This window comes from Ptiloglossa arizonensis, chromosome 3, assembly GCF_051014685.1.
Source record: "Ptiloglossa arizonensis isolate GNS036 chromosome 3, iyPtiAriz1_principal, whole genome shotgun sequence".
Lineage (NCBI taxonomy): Eukaryota > Metazoa > Arthropoda > Insecta > Hymenoptera > Colletidae > Ptiloglossa > Ptiloglossa arizonensis.
This window is the reverse complement of record NC_135050.1, coordinates 29,680,233-29,698,022: the sequence shown is the minus strand read 5'-3', so window position 1 is coordinate 29,698,022 and position 17,790 is coordinate 29,680,233. Positions and strand designations below refer to the sequence as shown.

The 17,790-nt window shown below is 30.7% G+C and overlaps 4 protein-coding genes across 18 annotated transcripts; 2 read left to right on the top strand and 2 right to left on the bottom strand.

Moving 5' to 3' along the window:
* Positions 1-74: 74 nt before the first annotated feature.
* Positions 75-1,996, bottom strand: LOC143144855 (haloacid dehalogenase-like hydrolase domain-containing protein 2). Of its 2 annotated transcripts, XM_076307696.1 has the most exons (5): positions 1,807-1,996; positions 1,215-1,514; positions 906-1,116; positions 536-596; positions 313-449 (listed from the first exon to the last, which is right to left on the bottom strand). In XM_076307696.1, the coding sequence occupies exons 1-4, from the start codon at positions 1,899-1,901 to the stop codon at positions 573-575; spliced, it is 630 nt and encodes a 209-aa protein (XP_076163811.1). In that variant the 5' UTR covers positions 1,902-1,996; the 3' UTR covers positions 313-449; positions 536-572. The 2 variants fall into 2 exon arrangements, with proteins under 2 accessions (XP_076163810.1, XP_076163811.1); XM_076307695.1 differs by lacking the exon at positions 536-596 and having other exon boundaries at positions 75-449; positions 1,807-1,993.
* On the top strand, positions 1,273-4,498 carry LOC143144852 (uncharacterized). 3 transcript variants are annotated; one of them, XM_076307687.1, is made up of 8 exons: positions 1,273-1,494; positions 1,714-1,852; positions 1,934-2,109; positions 2,184-2,276; positions 2,336-2,677; positions 2,745-2,932; positions 3,004-3,998; positions 4,081-4,498. In XM_076307687.1, the coding sequence occupies exons 4-8, from the start codon at positions 2,265-2,267 to the stop codon at positions 4,362-4,364; spliced, it is 1,821 nt and encodes a 606-aa protein (XP_076163802.1). In that variant the 5' UTR covers positions 1,273-1,494; positions 1,714-1,852; positions 1,934-2,109; positions 2,184-2,264; the 3' UTR covers positions 4,365-4,498. The 3 variants fall into 3 exon arrangements, with proteins under 3 accessions (XP_076163802.1, XP_076163800.1, XP_076163799.1); XM_076307685.1 differs by having other exon boundaries at positions 1,279-1,494; positions 2,344-2,677; XM_076307684.1 differs by having other exon boundaries at positions 1,279-1,494; positions 1,714-1,868; positions 2,344-2,677.
* A 3,559-nt stretch (positions 4,499-8,057) lies between these two features.
* Positions 8,058-12,543, bottom strand: LOC143144854 (transmembrane protein 135). 5 transcript variants are annotated; one of them, XM_076307689.1, is made up of 10 exons: positions 12,444-12,543; positions 11,068-11,610; positions 10,528-10,658; positions 10,119-10,245; positions 9,850-10,004; positions 9,516-9,771; positions 9,268-9,435; positions 9,059-9,199; positions 8,795-8,961; positions 8,058-8,718 (listed from the first exon to the last, which is right to left on the bottom strand). In XM_076307689.1, exons 2-10 carry the CDS (start codon positions 11,212-11,214, stop codon positions 8,604-8,606), a joined length of 1,407 nt encoding a protein of 468 aa, XP_076163804.1. In that variant the 5' UTR covers positions 11,215-11,610; positions 12,444-12,543; the 3' UTR covers positions 8,058-8,603. The 5 variants fall into 5 exon arrangements, with proteins under 5 accessions (XP_076163804.1, XP_076163806.1, XP_076163805.1 ...); XM_076307691.1 differs by having other exon boundaries at positions 10,119-10,185; XM_076307690.1 differs by having other exon boundaries at positions 11,068-11,215; positions 12,444-12,499.
* A 392-nt stretch (positions 12,544-12,935) lies between these two features.
* On the top strand, positions 12,936-17,104 carry LOC143144187 (poly(ADP-ribose) glycohydrolase). Of its 8 annotated transcripts, none has more exons than XM_076306326.1 (12): positions 12,946-13,087; positions 13,444-13,563; positions 13,648-13,763; positions 13,889-14,049; positions 14,121-14,237; positions 14,325-14,483; positions 14,563-14,816; positions 14,990-15,090; positions 15,213-15,372; positions 15,448-15,766; positions 15,844-16,078; positions 16,151-17,104. In XM_076306326.1, exons 3-12 carry the CDS (start codon positions 13,658-13,660, stop codon positions 16,870-16,872), a joined length of 2,334 nt encoding a protein of 777 aa, XP_076162441.1. In that variant the 5' UTR covers positions 12,946-13,087; positions 13,444-13,563; positions 13,648-13,657; the 3' UTR covers positions 16,873-17,104. The 8 variants fall into 8 exon arrangements, with proteins under 8 accessions (XP_076162438.1, XP_076162437.1, XP_076162434.1 ...); XM_076306321.1 differs by having other exon boundaries at positions 13,444-13,567; XM_076306324.1 differs by lacking the exon at positions 13,444-13,563 and adding an exon at positions 13,388-13,407 and having other exon boundaries at positions 12,953-13,087.
* Positions 17,105-17,790: the final 686 nt, after the last annotated feature.

Below are 17,790 nucleotides of genomic sequence, written 5' to 3'. Positions count from 1 at the left end.
TTAGAAAATATTAGAAAGAATGTCATAGAACTTATTTTCCAACGATTTAGTAGAACGAAATAAGAATTGGTATGTAATGTTTCATATCATGAAAGTCATTATGTCAATTTCTTTATAATTACTATTTACTTTACATTTTGAAACTGCTATATTGTGAAACTACTCCAGATCATGTATACCATAATGGAATTATTAATATTTAAATAAAACATCTAATTTAATACAGAATATCTTATACATGTATAGTCGCATAACTGGTTACTAATACACAATCAATATATCTAGATTTCTTTTTTAAGAATGTATTCCACAGCTTCCACAAATGAGCTACATACTTTTGTAGGTGATGGCGTGATTGTATTTTCATCTCCTTCTTGATACTTTCCAGTTTGTACTAAAAGACCTCTGATACCAATAGCTTGTGCACCAGCTACATCATCTCTGACATCCTAATGGAATCATTATATTGTTAAATGTTTGAAAACATATTCGAATATAGTAACAATTAGAACAGGTTGTTTTAATTAAGTATTACCAATTACTTTCAGCCATTATACTGATGCCACCAATATTTAAAAAATAGAGCTAGTCTCACCCTAATATTTTGTGGAAAAGAACGAATTATTACATTTTTAAATGACCTTTTGAAACAAAAATATCATTTACGTGTTTTTACCTCATTTTAATATTCTCGGTGCAAAGAATATATTTTATAAGACAAAATATAAAAAGAATGATTTAATTAAATGTTATTTAAGAAAAAAAAACTATTAAAAAATATTGATATGACATACAAACAAAACTTTGTTCCTATCTGTAACTATTTCTTTGTGATTCTTAATTATATATATATATACATTCTGTGTAATGCAAATAATATGTTTAATAGAAATTATATTCCCTACATCGCCGATCATAATCGCTTCTTCTGGAGGTATATCTTCTAGTGCTGCTTTGAAGAATTCCGCAGATGGTTTGCCGACAACTTCAGCCTTAATATTAGCAGAATATTCTAAGCCCGTGATAAATGCGCCTGGTCCCAGAGCTAAGCCATCCGCTCGTTTGTAATATCGTCCTTTATGAATCGCTATGAGCTGTGCGCCATTTAATAATAATCTGAAATTATAGATTACGTAATTATATGATATAATTAAATACAAATTTTTATATAATAATAATAAATTCCATTGTCTAGGTGACCAAAGCGTATATACCTAAATGCTTCATTTAGTTCGTCGTAATGAAACTTGTTCGGTGCCAATCCAACCACTACAGAATTTATTTTTTCATTGGTCTTTACTAGATCTTCAAAATCTTCGTTGGCAGCGGAATCGATTAACAACATCGGATTCAACTTTCGCGAAACTATTAATCTCCTCGCTGCAGCCAAAGAACTAAAGATCTCTTCCTTTTTAATTTCAAAGCCAAGTCTCGTTAGTCGATTGTGCAGAAAATTGCTGGACTCTTTGGTTGTGTTTGTGACAAATTTCAATGGTATATTAGTATTTCGAAGTCTGTATTGTAATTAATAAAATAATTCGTAATATTTGTTAATTTATATCAAATTATTATTTAATACGCTTATCTATCTAACCAAATTATCTTTGTTATGAGATAATACTTTAACAAATTTAGTTAGAACGACAATACTTATAAAATAACAATCATTAATTGTAAATGTTGCGATATAGAACCAATTCGTTTAATTTGAAGGGCGCTAATAAATGGAGTCGACGCAATGGGAGATGCGCCATAGTGTTATCGAGGGATTGGAATACTCTTCCGAAATAAAGAAAGAAAAAACACCTGTTTAAAGCTTCTACTGCACCTGGGATCACTGTATTGTCAATATGTAGTGTACCGCTAAGGTCTATCAGTACCATTCGTATTTGTTTCGCCATATTTTTCGATACTTATTCTATATTTGTTATAGGGTTCCGAGTATATGATCACGTTCGCACACAAGCACATGTGTGCGTACAGCATATTCAGTTGCCACACACGTTTAAACATATAATAAGAGGAACGTAGAGTTTATAATCGTACGTGGTCAAGTATGGCGCTTTCCGTAAAACAGGAAGATATGAAGCAAGTACCATGGTTTTCACTGTAAGTATAAAAATAATTCAATAGAAATAATAATATTTCTATTAACTTCTAAAAGTTTCATTTACATTCCGTAGAACTGAATGGCATCAGACATACAGACAGATTTACTCTAATGACACAGTCGATCAAACTAAGGCATATGAGATGCTACTTGTATGGAAATCAAGGTAAGGCAATATTGTATGATTAATAATATTTCATAAAGTATATTGATACTAATGTAAAGAAGTTTAGGATGCCAAAGTTACCAATTGGGGTGGATTGTACTCTTTCGGTCATACAAGTTTGTCTTAGAGACCGTGAATGGACTCCCAAAATTAATAATGGAGAGTTGCCAATTAGTTATGAAAATGATTTGTGCTTGATGTACTCTACCACAATAATGAGATTTTTAAATCATATATCTAACATAGGACACACAAAACAAACATCTTTGTTTCAAATTGCCAAGCAACTCAATATCCCAGAATGGATAGTAAATTTAAGGCATGATACTGCCCATGGATATGAATTACCATCCATTGGTTTACTGAGAATAGCTATAAATATTTTATTAACTTGGTTACATGTAAGTGTTTGTTTCCATACAAGCTGTAATATTTAGTAGAAAACATACTTAAATGTTATGTTTAAAGGAAGAATATTGGGCAGCTGAAGCCAAAAGAATGGAAGAATGCATTGTCACTGTTGAGTCTATAAAAGAAGCTCAGGAAACTGATGAGATACAAGAATTTAGTGACTTAATTGAACTTTGGACTGCTGTTAGTTTGTATATTCATGTTGGATACTATTTAGTATCGGATATTCCAGATCCTCAATTAAAGTACATATAATCTTTGCTTAAAATAGATTAATTACATTAAGTTCATAATGATAAATTGATTTTATTAATAGGGAAACATTACAAGATTTGCGTTTGTATGCTATTGCTTTGTTGGAACAAAATAACAAAGACAAAGAAAGCAATAAAAATAACCATGCAGAAGTTACTAGTAATGACATACAAAAGGACGAAAAGTACACATTAGTGACCTCAAGAATTGTTCTTTTATCTGAAGTCTCTAGATATCTTAATAAAAAATCTATTCCTAATAAGAAGGATATAGTTTGTGATGCACTTTTTAATTCAGAAGCTTTTTTACCAAGTAAAGATGTTTTATCAATCTTTATTCAAGAGAAAACTACTGAACATGAATTAGAAAATCATGTTTTGCCAGTAAATATGATGAAATTTTGGAAAGATATTGTGTTTTTATTGTATGAAGAGGGAATGATGGAAACATTACTTTTAAAATTACTCAATTTAATAAATAATGAAGAAGTAAATAAAGACAGAAGATATTTAGCTTCTTTATGGATAAGTTCCATATTTTATTGTTTTGTGAAATTAAATGCTGCCCATTTTATATCTCAAACTGTAGAATATGAATTAGAAATGACACAAAAAAGGTTACCGCCAAAAACTTTTGAACTTAGAGTGAAGGAAGAAACAGATCATAATTATCCACACTTGAAACATGTTCTGTGGTTTAATTTATCAAATATAGTGTTACCTTGTTTAACTGACATGAATTTTGTTTTAAAATTTATAATAAACGCAAATGAGTTTTCTATTAAATTCATTGCACCCATGTTGGAATTAATAAGTCCAAAACTAGATGAAGAAAGGAAACAATTATTGTTAAATTTAGTGAACATTTATGCAGTAGGAAACATAACAAATGACGGAAGTTTCAATGAATTTGAACAAACTTTTACTCTCAAAGATATTTGTAATCAACATAATGATCATATAAATGTAGATAACAAACAACATAAATCTAAAAATAAAATATCTCATTTTTTAACTGATCAAAAGGTTCGAAATTCTTATTGGAAATTACCTCTTAGTAAGTACACAAAATTACTTTTTCATTTAATAAAAATATTAACTATAAAGATTATATAAGAATGTATGTAAATGTTTTTTAGAAAATTATCATTGGATAGATTGTCCAATTGGTTTACTTCCTTGGCGAATTGATTCAATGGAAGTCATACCTCCTCTTCAGAAAGTACCACAAAAGTTCAGTGTTTCAGTTTTAGAGTCTCAAATTACTCCTGGAATTGTAAACAATAAAAATTTAAAAATGCAAAGTCAAATTAATTGGAATAATGTTCTGAGGAAAAAAAAACGTTTGAAACGGAGACACGAAAGAAAAAATGCAGATATTATAATAAATAGAGCACTGGAGACTGCTAAGAAACAAAAATAGTATATTACATCCATATTTAAATATTTTATTTGTAATTAACAATATTCATAGAAAATATGAAAATAGAAGAAAAGTAATTTAACAATGTATTTTTATAACTTAATAAATAAATTATATAATTCTGTTAAAATTTACTAATACAAAAAATTAATTTTCTTAAACTACACATTGCCTAGTATTAATTAATAAATATACATTTCTCAACATTGCAATTTCAGATGTAATTTTATACATGAATCCATATGTACATACTTTTACAGATATTTACAGCATAATATGATATATATATTACTATTTCATAACACCAATTTGTTTTAAATAACAGTTTGTTATCTTGTATATATTACGTATATAAATGTAGAAAAATAATATTAAATCAATCAAAATATATTCTTAATCTTCTTCAATATAAATATATTGAAAAATACACATTTCTGTCAATCACAAGATATAAAATTCTAACACCCATTGCGGGGCTACTTCGTTATTAATATAGTCTAACGCGTGGTAGGAAAAAAGTATAGTTTTTCCATGTATCACTTTGTCCCCATGGTCCGTAACACGCACAAGAAACAAATAATTTATACAACGTACGTTCTTATACACTATTTTACAATGCCGTTCTTGCCTTGCCGAAAAATCACATTCGTCTCTAAAATATTTTACACGTCTCTTCGCCTTTCTTTTATCTATCTCGCTGACCACATTGAAAAACAAAAAAATATCTTTAGTTTTTTTTATGAACTCACTAAATTCTTACCGCTACATCACTCCCTCACCAGTAACTAAGTTACGATACATTAACATTCCGCACGAAAATAAAAATGATTATAATTTTTTGAATTTACCAATAACAATATTTAAAGTAAAATTAACATATAACAACATATATGTAAAACTATTTAACTTTAGTACTTTGATAAGGGCAACAATAGTTCATATTACTCCAATGCTTAATTGCTATGCTATAACTTTCTATTTAGATGTATAATATTCTATATTACTACTAAAATACACTAGACGTTTGATCAGTCTTCCCGACCGAGATACATGACTCTTCACTCGATATTCTTTTCTATGGTATGGTTTCGTCAACTTTTTCCGACATAGCTTGGGGATCATTTGGTGTTAACATATACGCTGATTTTAATCTATCGATGACGATGCGTACCAATTTTCTTTTAATTTGTACAAAAAAATATTTCTTTCCTTTCCTGCACTTTGAAAGGCCCTTAGTAAACTGGTCGAGTGGCTTGGCTTCTTTACTCTATCTATCCTTACGAATACATGGATACATGTTCTCAGTCTTTATGTACAAATATTTTTGAACTTGCCAGATACATACCTAGCAATTCTCGATCGTAAGTGCTATAGTTTCTTTAAGTGTTACTTGACTTCGAGAAGAATGCTAGAGGTTTCTAGGCTTGGTTTTCATATTGCTGTAGGCCTACGGCAACCGCCCAATTAGAGGCGTCGGTAGGGAGTGCTAAAGGCGATTCTGTATCGGAATACGTGAGTAACGCTACACCTACTAGGTCTTGTTTGTACTTCTCAAATTTTTCTATAGCTTCGTCCGTCCATTGGATCTTTTTCTTGCTCCTTTCAAATATTCCTGCAGAATAGCTTGATTGTTTGCTGCATCTTTTAGAAACGGCCAGTAAAAGTTTATCATCCCTAAGAACATCTGCAATTCATGAATTGTAGTTGTGATCCAATATTGTTTTTACTCGATCTGCCAGTGGTTGGACTCCTTTTAGTGTGACACAAGTCCTAAAAAATCCCATGATTGACTTTTGCAAATTTATTCCCAGTCTATACTCATTTAGTCTTTTGAACACTAAATTCAGGTGCTCTCTGTGGTCTTTCTTTGATGTGGATGATACTAGAATATCGTCCAAATACGAGAAAACAAATGATAAACCTTGAAGCACTTGATGAATAAATTGTTGGAACATGGAGTGTGCATTCCATAATCCAAAACTCATAATGTTAAATTCGAATAAGCCAAATGGTGTAATAACAACAGTTTTCGAGTATATTCTCTTACCTTCTAGGATACGATTGAAATTGTTAATCCTTGGGATAGGATATCTATCTAAAATTGTCACAGCATTCAGTCTCCTGTAATCTCCACAAGGACATATAGTCCTGTCTTTTTTGACTACCAAATGAAGCAGACTCGCCCATTGTGAATTTGACCACCTGATAATATTATTGTCCAGCATATATTAAAATTCCTGTTTTGCAATCTTGAGCCTCTTGGAATCGAGCTGCCTTACTCTTGAGTACACTGGCTAGTCTGTTGTAACAATACAATGCTGAATATTATGCTTAATGTTGGTTATTAGAAGACTTGGCTTTGTGATTTGTAGGTATCTAAACAATATGTCGTAATATTTCAATTTTTCATCTAACAAGTTTATTGTGACACTTCGAGAGATAGCAGTAATTTCCCCTCTTACCATGAGGGTAGTTACACCATTGATCAGACTTCTTTTATTTATGTTTATTAACAGTCCGAATTTATTTAAAAAATCCGCTCCTATTATTCTCTTGGAAATTTTTGTACCACGAAAGACCATTGGAATGTTCTGCGTGGCTCCAGGTCCAGAGACATTTTAATTCCATAGGTCGGAATTTCGGTACTGTTTGCTGCATATAACTTGAAATCATGTATCTCCTTGTCGTTCTTAGTGACTGGAATCAAACTAACATTAGCCCCGCTATTAATTAAAAAATACAAATTTGTATTTCTGTCTTTAATAAAAAGACGATGTTTCCGGTGGCTCTGAAAGATGATGGCAGCGAAATCTATCGTTAATTCGGCTATTGATTCGCGTTTCCTCGATGTATTTTGGGTCTATGTGCAAGGTGGGATGCATTTACCGAGTATACAATTAGCACCAAATCTGAGATGATAATAGCAACATTTCCCGTTCAGGTCATATCGCTTTCTACTGCCGTTTCGTCATCGGCTTCTATCCCTATTGTTACTCTTACTTCAATCGACATAGCGATCACCTGCCTTCATTTATTTTGACTATCTGAAATTCCAGATCCGCCATTTTGCGCATCAAATCCTTCACGTGGTTGATACCTTGATTCATGGTGCACAACTCGTGCAGCGGGTTTATTTCCCCGATATATTTTTTATGTGATCCGGCATTTTGTCTAGCCACAAAGTTTTTAGTACTTTGTCCGTGATATCCTCGGTAGCCAAGGATTTTATTTCTTGTAAAAGTTGGCTCGGTCTCATGTCTCCTAGCTCAATACCCATGACTAACCTCTTAATTCCTTTATTCTCGCCTTTTTTAAATACATTTAGTTACCTCCCTTTAGCTGCGGTGTATTTAATAGTAGTATTTTTATCGTTAACGAGGTTCCAAATATCTTCTACATATTTAGGCTCTAATTGCGAGACGAGGTAATTAAATTTTGTGTTCTCGGTCATGATGCCGTTAATTGAGCTTCTACTTGATAAAACCATATTACGGGTTTTTCTGGTCGGATTTTTATACTCACCTTATTTGTTTCCACTATTTTGGGATCACCAATTATTGGGCTACTTCGTTATTAATGTAATCTGATGCATGGTGGAAAATAGGTTAGTTTTTCCACGTGGTGTCGAACACTTTGGCTCCCGTGGTCCGTAACACGCACGAGAAAAAAATAATTTATACAACGTACGCCGTATGGTTTTCGCCACGGGTTTAACCAAGTAAAGCGTTTTTAATATTTTTTCTTATACACTGTTTTACAATGTCGTTCTTGCCTTGCCGAAAAATCACACTCGTCTCGCTAAAATCTTTTATACATCTCTTCGTCTTTCTTTTGTCTATCTCGCTGACCACGTCGGAAAACAAAAGAGTATCTTTAGTTTTTTTATGAATCCAGTTATCGGCGTGATGTCGGTAACTAAATTCTTACCGTTACATATCTTTAGTTTTTAAACGAACCCAGTTACAGGTGAGATGTCGGTAACTAAATTCTTACCACTACTCACCTTAATACACCTTTATGTCATGAACTGAGTATTTGGTATGTAAATTGATTTTTACAATTTCAACCAATTTGATTCGAATCAGATATAACTTATGCAGTGCATATAATAGCCATAAAATTTTAACAATTCAAAAATTTATGACACAGTTCATTTTTTTTGGTTGTGTTTTTCAATATATGTAAACAACAAACACAATGACATAAACAAAATTCAATATATCTTTCATCAAGCTCTAATTAAAATGAATAGAGTTTTTTATTAGTAGTGTTAGTTTTTCTGAGCACTTCTGCAAGATATTTAGTTGATTGGAAACCAAACTGATCTAGTGGTATTCGAGACATTACCGCTATTCTGCAATTATACAGAAAATTGAGATCAAATATAAGCTATACATCTTATTACTTAATACTTTTATGATTTTTATTACCTGTCACCTGATATATTGCACAAAAACTTCCAATAAGATGATCGTAAAAGTTGTGGTTCAAGAATTGCTACATGGAAAAGTACTGCTGTACTAAAGCAATATAATAAAATTACAAACCCTTTTATTTCAGGTACTATTTCCTTTTCCACAAGATCATTCCATAATAACTAAAAAGAAAAAAAAGTGAAGTAATGCAAAATCAAATTTTTTATATGCAATAAAAGTATCAAATATATAATTTAGAAAGTTATTTATAAAAGATACCTGCAATGCTTTCCACATAAAGTATAGAGCTACTGTACTATTATTGTAAGATAAAAATGCTAGACCACCTATAAACCCAGCAGGAATTGCATGATAGGAAGAATCTTTTTGTAAAAATCTTCTTAATGAACAGGAAACTAGCTGAAATAAAAACTGTTAGAATAATATACACGATTATAATGATCATATGACTCATAATGTAACAGTACCCTATAAAGTCCTGTAAAACTTCCTAAAAACACAGCTAAATTAAAGTTGTTCTTCTTAAAGATTACAGATTTTATTATCTGCGGTTTTCTAAGTAACTTTTTAATTTGAAAGACCAAACTGATCACTAACTGAGCAGTTAAACCAAAACTAAAAAGTTTTACACTACCCTACAAATAAAAATATTATTAATGTATATTTGGAAATCCTTACAAACATCTGATTATTATTAATTTCTTTGCATACATACAATTAATATATAGTAAGCACAACTATGAGGATGTGGACAAGTTATGTGTTTGCCCAGAACTTTTACTGTTTCAATAATCTTCTTATAAAGAGCAAGTGATTTCATAAATATATTCTTTTCCCAGGGTTTATTACTTCCATTATGCTTTTTCTTTGAACTTTCTTTACTACATTCATTAGCAGAACATGGTGATATATTATGTTGCAAACAGTTTTCTTTAAAATATTCAGTCTCCTCATATTTTTCAACAAGAACTCTAATAGTAAGTTGAAATATATTTAAAATTGTTAGCAGTTTCATAATTATATGGATAATGCAAAATAAAAATAATTACCTAAGTATTTTATATACAGAATCTTGTTTATTTGTTTTGGAACGATAAAAATAAAATAACACTGCCATGCTTACAGCAAAAATGTATGTTTCACCCCTTGAAATAGGAGAATAATATCCCCTGGCTTGTCCCATTCTAAACAATGTTTCTGTTGCCTAATAAAAAAGCATAATAATTTATATATCAATATCAATATATTAATAAAATAATGTATATTTACATTATATTATAATGGCTAGAAATTATAGCATTACAATTAATCTACTCACAATATTAGATACATATAAACATAGTAGAGTACGTCGAGATGGTCTCTCAATAAAAATAGCTGATAAACTAGATAAAAAGGATGGAAGAAATGATACAGTCAGAACATTGAAACTTCCAAGTACTCGCCTGAAATACATAGTTCTTAAATAAACACAAGTGTATATCGTATTAAAAAATATAATTGTATTAAATGAAGGTAATAGAACAATTATATTAACAAAAATATTAGTTTAGTCAAAATAATAAATAATAAACGTAATATATCAAATTCTATTTACCATTGCTAAATCATTTTTTTGATTGATAAAATTTTATCAAGACTGTCTTATATAATAGTGTAATAATTATTTGGTAATGAAACATCATTTGCAAGTCATGCAATTTAAATTAGAATTGATTTCAGCGCACCTTAGAGTACAAATAAACATTGAATATGAAAAGGCACTCCATGAGAGAAAAGCTGTTGACTGTAGAATACCCAATATTGTTTTTCCAATATCTTCTTTGGATGGTATCTTTCCTTTCATTAAAAATGTAACCTAAAAAAAAATATTAAGAAAAACAAAAATCGTACGACATCTGTGACTGAATACCACAATCCCTCACATTAATCCACGATTTGTGCATTGGAACAATCTGAGCTATTTTAAAATTAAGACATTGTCGGGTTATCAGCTGACAAACAGAACAAATCCACCAATAGAAATCTACTAATATTCGACATGAAATGTTCGACCAATCGTACGATTCCGACACTAACAAAACTTGAATATTTTTCTCGCGTTATGAGTTCATTAAATTAAAAATAACAGTGAAAAAGTAATGTTCTGTAATATATTTCTTCCACAAAAAATTACTAGGTAATTTATTGTACAATGTTTGTTTTGAGAACAAAGTATAAAAAACATCCGTTAAAAAAAGAAGAAAGAAGGAAAGTCGTAAACATACTACGTAAACAGTGGAATAGATCCTAAGACTTTCTTGAAGGGCATGCAAGCCAAGACCGGCTGTTGTACTGATACAATCATCTGTCCAAGGATGTGCGTATTCCCTACAGGATGCATTGATGAAGAACTTGCTCAGTTGAGAAGGCATTCTTCGAGAATCAACAAAGTCAATTTTCTTATTACGGAACGTCAAGTTGCTGTGATTGTTACATACAGCAAAAACTTAAGAACGACACCTATCCTGTCACTGTTTACTGTTGTTCATATAGTACTATGAAATATTTTATTGATCCCATTTTCCTGTCTGTAGCTACACATTAATTTGGAATTGCGCAACGCGAACCTAAGAACCGATTGATGAGGTTGTATTTATTCGTTAAAGATATTGGACGTAGATTAGATAAAAAAACATTTTTGATTCTAAACTTCGGTTTTTCGAGGCTGATTGCTAACAGTCGCGGCTGTATACACGGCAAAAGTATCTCACGTAGCTGAATGGTAATTCGCGCGAACTCGACAACCGCTCGTCACCGACTGAAGCAGGCTGAAACAAACAACGGTGCTAGGACCACAAATTCATGACTCTCACTATTAAACGATCTTAAACCTTTTACACATGTGATTTTTGTTTTTGGATAAAAGAAATAAAATATTAAGTAATGTTAACTTTTGGCAACTTTGTAATTGAAAATGCAAAGATTCATATTAAAATGTTAATACATCTTTATTGTAAATAGAAATAGATTCCTACAAGAATTAATATACAATTAATAATTTACGGTCAAAAAATTTGGAGTATACAGAATTTTGTAGAGCAATGCGTAAATTGCTTGATAATGCACTGAGATTCTGTCATTTTGGAAATGATTACTCCTTTGATAAATTTCTATTATAATAATAGGAATCTACAATGTCGATTTCAATTTATTGAAACATACTGTACGAAAGATGGTAACTTTCTAATGTACTTTCGACATACCATTACCACGAATTTACTTCATGCGGAAATGTACTGAATTGCAATTACCATAAAGTAGTGAAGTATATTAAAAGCTGTACTTAAACGAAATTTACAAACTTTGCAAAAAGTACAATAATTTATATGACATATAAGATGTGACCCGACGTTTGTGACACATTATCTTTACGATAGCTATTGAGATGGTATTCAACACGTCATATTGTTAAACAGCTTTTTTAAGAGTCATTTTTAAAATAATTCTTTGATACGACTGTTGTAAAATTTATATAGGGAATTTGCAAGTAATAAGTCCAACTGATAACACTGAAATTTTATGGAAATATTTGTTTTGATAATATTCTAATGATTTTTTTTGATGATGACAATTCATACGAGTAAATAAGGCGAATGCATACTTAAATAATATACTAATGTAAATGCATGAATCACGTCACAGTAGACCTTCCTTTCACCCTCACAGTTTTAAAGTACACTCCAAAGTTCAGGCGATTGGTGATGCTACAAACGAAGAATAAGCACAGATAAGATATAGAATAGACGTTCCATCTGACGGCAGTTTCTGTTACCTATGTATCTAAAATACCGACCCCGTAAAATATCAGTAGATTTGAGGCGACCTCTACGTTTGAGAATAATGATTTTAGGAATTATATTTAATTGAACCATCGAAGTCGGTAAAGATAGTAAATGTAGGAAAATTGTCCCCGTATACCATTTGGGGTTCTATAAATCTTATTAGTTTCATAAACAATTGAACAATTTAATAACATTTTCTACGTTTACTATCTTTACCGACTTCGGTAGTTTAATTAAATATAGTTCCTAAAATTATCATTCTCAAACGTAGAGGTCACCCCAAATTCTCTAATATTTTACGAGTTGGTGTTTCTATTTCTCAAATCTATTATACATGCCATTCGTGATTCTGATTGCTACCACAGTAATTAATTTTCGTTATGTTTAATTTTAATTCTACACTTAATGGCGCTGAAATTTTATTCCAATCCCAATCGATAACGCTGGAAGTGACACAGAAGTGGTAAGGGTGCTCCCGAACCCTCAATCAGTGTGACGCGAAAAAAAAAGTTTAAAACATCATGTAGCCTATATTCCTTTCGTATTGAACTACTTTATAATATGTTTTATGACTTTCATATAATTTCAACCATTGTAACACTCAATGTGTCGTTTGGTTCTGCGAGAACGCAAAGAAAATCAAAATATGGAACATAAATGTAATTTTTAGTACAGCTTCTACAAATATTACCCTGGCTTACTAAACACAATTTTGTTTTCATATAACGTCAACTCTAATTTTCCCGCAATATTGTCACGACAGTTGTGGCGCCAAACGAGTATGTACGTAATTTTTTCAACGTTTGTAAATGTTTACAGTCAAATTGTGAAAGATAAGCAAACAACATCAATAGTGTCATTGTAATTTTTTATTACATTAACAATCTTTTTATTTCTAAATCACATTATGCCTTTTCTTCGTATCATCATTTCAATTTTGTAGGTAAAGATTTTATTTCATTTCCTTATGAAAATTATTGTTACTTCCCATAACTATTACATTTTATTTATAATTTTTTGTAGTTGAAAAATCATGATGGAATCTGGATTATCTTTTGATGAAGAAGCACTCTCACCAGACATCTTTGAGGATGTAGATATGACAAATAACCCTGAAAATTCTGATGATTGTAAGATATGTAAGTAACATTTAATCTTGACAATATGAAATTTATGAAAGTTAAAACTGCCTATATATTGTATATATAACATTTCTTACTTATCTCTTTAAATTTACTGTTTAATTGTGTTTGGTTTTATGAAGCAAACTCAATGTCTATTGATGTTAACGAATTAGAACCTTCAGATAGTATATCTGAATGGAAAGGCAAGAGTATGGATGAAATTCGTAAAGGCTTAGGTATATTTGATTGTCGAGAACTTCCTTCCATATCTCCTTCTTCGTCTCATACAGTACTAATATCGGTGAGAATTGACTTAAACTAAAACTTTTAGCTAAAATGTTGTAATTTTAATTTGAGGATTTTCTACAATAGTTACCATTACCTGCTCGTGGAACACCAAAACCTTATCCTACACATCAAGTAGACAAATGGTGCCAGGGTTATGTACGAATGCCACATTCAAAGCATAATGTATATCCAATAGATCAGGCAAGTATGAGTGATGCTTAGAATTTAATTATTTATATTTATATATGTTTTAAGTAATATAAGTGTTTAACTCATGTTTCATTACAGAATAGAACTCGTCGTTGTCGAAATAGATGGGAAATAATACAGGAATCATTACTTCAAAATTTTGTTTCAACTCAACAACTAGAAAGTGCAATACTTTCTTATAATCACGTATATACACATAGTTGGAATTTTCCTGCTATGCATCATTTCTTTTCTGAGGTAACATTTCAAATTTTGTATATCTTGTTTAAAACATATTTGATGAATACCCTGACTATAAAATAATTTCAAATTAAAGGTAACAGATGAGGAAGAAACAAATATTTTTTTTGCTGTACTGATGCCAAAAATGGTTCAACTTGCTTTACAACTTCCTGTTTTGGTAACTGGTCCAGTGCCTCTTTTGAAACGCCACAGTAATGGAACAATTAGTCTTAGTCAATTACAAATAGCCTCTTTACTGGCTAATGCATTTTTCTGTACATTTCCAAGACGGAATTCAACTAATCCCCAGTCTGAATATGGAACATATCCACATATCAATTTTAACAGGTATTTCATTACACAATATTTAAAGCTTTCAAGTTGATTAAAATAAACTTTAAAGTAATCGTTAATGACATATTGATAAAGAGACAAATGTATAGTCACTCATTCTGTATCTTATGTTTAATAAATAATGATATGAGTATGTATTTAATACTTTAATGTATACATTTATATAGGTTGTTTTCAGCATATAAAGAGGAAAAATGGAACAGATGTGAATCTGTAATGGAAAAAATGAAATGTATATTTCATTACTTTAAAAGGGTAACATCTAAAGGTGGGTACGTTATGATTTTTCTTAGAAACATAAGTGTGGAATGAATATATTAAGCTTATTCAGTTCAGTTCTAGTGAGGAAAATTAGAATTTGAACTATACTATAATATTTCCATAGAGTAGCTCCAGAGGGTGTTGTAACAATTCAACGACGTTATATTCCAAAGTCAGATTGTCCAAAATGGGGAGAACAATTACAGAAACTCCCACCATTACACATTACAAGCAAAGGAACAATAGAAACAGAAGGAGCTGGACTCTTACAAGTGGACTTTGCCAATAAGTAATTTGTATTTATGAAATCGATATTAAATCAAATTGATCTGTTTTGTTAATCTAAAAATTTAAAATATTTTAGATATGTAGGAGGTGGTGTTCTTGGTTTAGGATGTGTTCAAGAGGAAATTAGATTTGTAATTTGTCCCGAATTAATGGTAACAATGCTTGTTACGGAAGAATTAGATGATACAGAAGCACTAATTATTAGTGGTATTGAAAGATATAGTGAATATAATGGTTACAGTAACAGTTTCAAATGGTTAGGTGACTATATTGATGAAACACCTCGGGATAGTAGTGGGAGGCGACTGACATCTATTGTTGCGATTGATGCTCTTTATTTTAAGCAACCACAATCGCAATTCAGTATAAGTAACATAACGAGAGAACTTAATAAGGTTAAACATTAGTTGCCATATGTAAACACAAATTGGTTGGTTAATTATGCAATACTTGATAATCTTATTTTACACAGGCATACGTCGGATTTGTTGGGTGCGAAAGTAGTAGAAACAATCTCCCTGCTATAGCGACCGGAAATTGGGGATGTGGAGCTTTTCGTGGAAATCCAAAATTAAAAGTATTATTGCAACTAATGGCTGCAGCCGTAACAGGTCGAGCTATGGTTTATTTCACTTTCGGAGATACTATCTTACGAGATGATATAGACGAAATGTATTCGCATTTTGTAGAAAATGAGACAAATATAGGTATAGACAAAAACAGAAATTTTATTAAAATATTTGAGACATGCGAAAATTCATCGTACTATTTTTTTTTAGCCCACATTTTTTCTTTACTGATACAATATCAAGACTTTGCTCTATCTGGGGATTTGGATTTTTATCGTTTCTTGCATAATCGAAGTAAAATGAAACCTCTATCGCAATATTTAAATAAGAATATTCAAACGAAAATTTCTGCAGTAAAAGAAGCTAGTTTTAGAAAAAGTAAAAGCGTTAATATTGATGACAAAGAATCTTTCCATTCGGATGTTAAACGACAGCAAACAGAAGAAGAAAGAATACAAGGATGGTTAGCTAGTTACAATGAAGATATTGTACGTAAAGAAAAACCAGGAATCATGAAAGAAAAATATACAGAAGTTATAAATATCGCGGAAAAAGAACAAAATCAGAACAGAGATAGTAGAGAGAACAAAACAGAACAAGTTCAAGATAAAGCTAGTGCAGAGAAAAAGAGGAAACAATCTTTGTGGAAAATTTTAGAAGACACAGTACAAACTAAAACAATTCACGAGCAGCGACTATCTGGCCTGGAAATGTTAGAAACAAAGCAAGAACTTCTTTCTCATCAGGCAAGTAGTGATTGTAATATATTACCAAAAGATGGTCAGTTAATGGTAATATCTACTGATTTGCCTCGAACATGTGGATCTATTCAAATTTCAAGTGAAAAATCTAAAGTACCCTGTCAACGTGATTCACCGACTAAAAAAACCGAACAAAGAAAAATTACAAATTGGTTCCAACCAACATCTTGAAGATTTTGAAATATTTATAGCTAAACGTTTTTTTAATGAAATATGATTTAACAAAAGATTTTCTTATCGCACGTACTTTGTATATAGTATAATACTAGTAAATGAAAAAGTAATTGTAAATAATTTTGCAAATATAATTTTTTCCATTGGAACTACATCAGTGATTAATGTAATTACAAATACGAGTGTTATAAGATAATAAAGTACAATAAAGTACAAACTTTTTTCTGTTGACTTACATCTTAATGTTTTTTATTATTTAACTTTGTATATTAAAATAATTAAATTAATATTTAATATTAATTTAAATATTTCTGTATTTTATCAATAGATTAGATTGTGATGATAACATATTTACCTATTGTAATTTTTCAAGTTGCAAGCACTAAATAAGTTAATTTACTATTACCAAGTTTGATTTATTATAATTGAAACAAAATACTATTTTATTTTTATTACTGTGAAAGTGAAATTACATTTTATTTGAAATAATTTGTTTGGTAATAATTAAAACAGAAATCCTTGAAATACTGTTCATTCATTATTCAAAGTATTATTTCAAATTTTACCCAGCTTTAGTATCAACAGATTCAAAAGGTGAATAGACCCGCGATTATTAGCGGTCACGTGATCTTATCGACGTATCGCGTTGGCCGTGGACGAAGATATTGGTCGAATACGAAGATGGCTGCTGCCACTGAAATATTAAATACTCTCACAGAAACAGTAATTTTCCGAAAGAAAATGTAGAATTTCTTGGCTTGCGACGCGTTTCAGGTAATAATTGATTTGTATTCAGTGAGTTTAACGTATGTTTGCACGACAATGTCTGGATTGTGTTTGCAAAAATCGTGGGCGGTTACGGGGAGTCATTTTAACTTCGACCACTCTAACTTGACATTTTGACAGACGACGGAC

Excerpts from the sequence above, each read along its gene's own strand:
- LOC143144855 (XM_076307695.1), bottom strand. The coding sequence starts at position 1,901 with ATGGCGAAACAAATACGAATGGTACTGATAGACCTTAGCGGTACACTA. Across the intron at positions 1,515-1,806 it reads GCAGTAGAAGCTTTAAACAG|ACTTCGAAATACTAATATAC; the intron begins GTGTTTTTTCTT and ends ATTACAATACAG. Across the intron at positions 450-905 it reads AAGCGATTATGATCGGCGAT|GATGTCAGAGATGATGTAGC; the intron begins GTAGGGAATATA and ends TGATTCCATTAG.
- LOC143144852 (XM_076307685.1), top strand. The coding sequence starts at position 2,057 with ATGGCGCTTTCCGTAAAACAGGAAGATATGAAGCAAGTACCATGGTTT. Across the intron at positions 2,277-2,343 it reads CTACTTGTATGGAAATCAAG|GATGCCAAAGTTACCAATTG; the intron begins GTAAGGCAATAT and ends AAAGAAGTTTAG. Across the intron at positions 3,999-4,080 it reads TTATTGGAAATTACCTCTTA|AAAATTATCATTGGATAGAT; the intron begins GTAAGTACACAA and ends AATGTTTTTTAG.
- LOC143144854 (XM_076307689.1), bottom strand. The coding sequence starts at position 11,214 with ATGCCTTCTCAACTGAGCAAGTTCTTCATCAATGCATCCTGTAGGGAA. Across the intron at positions 10,246-10,527 it reads ATGTTTATTTGTACTCTAAG|GCGAGTACTTGGAAGTTTCA; the intron begins GTGCGCTGAAAT and ends TATGTATTTCAG. Across the intron at positions 9,436-9,515 it reads GTGCTTACTATATATTAATT|GGTAGTGTAAAACTTTTTAG; the intron begins GTATGTATGCAA and ends TTTTATTTGTAG.
- LOC143144187 (XM_076306323.1), top strand. The coding sequence starts at position 13,658 with ATGATGGAATCTGGATTATCTTTTGATGAAGAAGCACTCTCACCAGAC. Across the intron at positions 14,050-14,120 it reads CTCATACAGTACTAATATCG|TTACCATTACCTGCTCGTGG; the intron begins GTGAGAATTGAC and ends TTTCTACAATAG. Across the intron at positions 15,091-15,212 it reads TAAAAGGGTAACATCTAAAG|CTCCAGAGGGTGTTGTAACA; the intron begins GTGGGTACGTTA and ends TCCATAGAGTAG.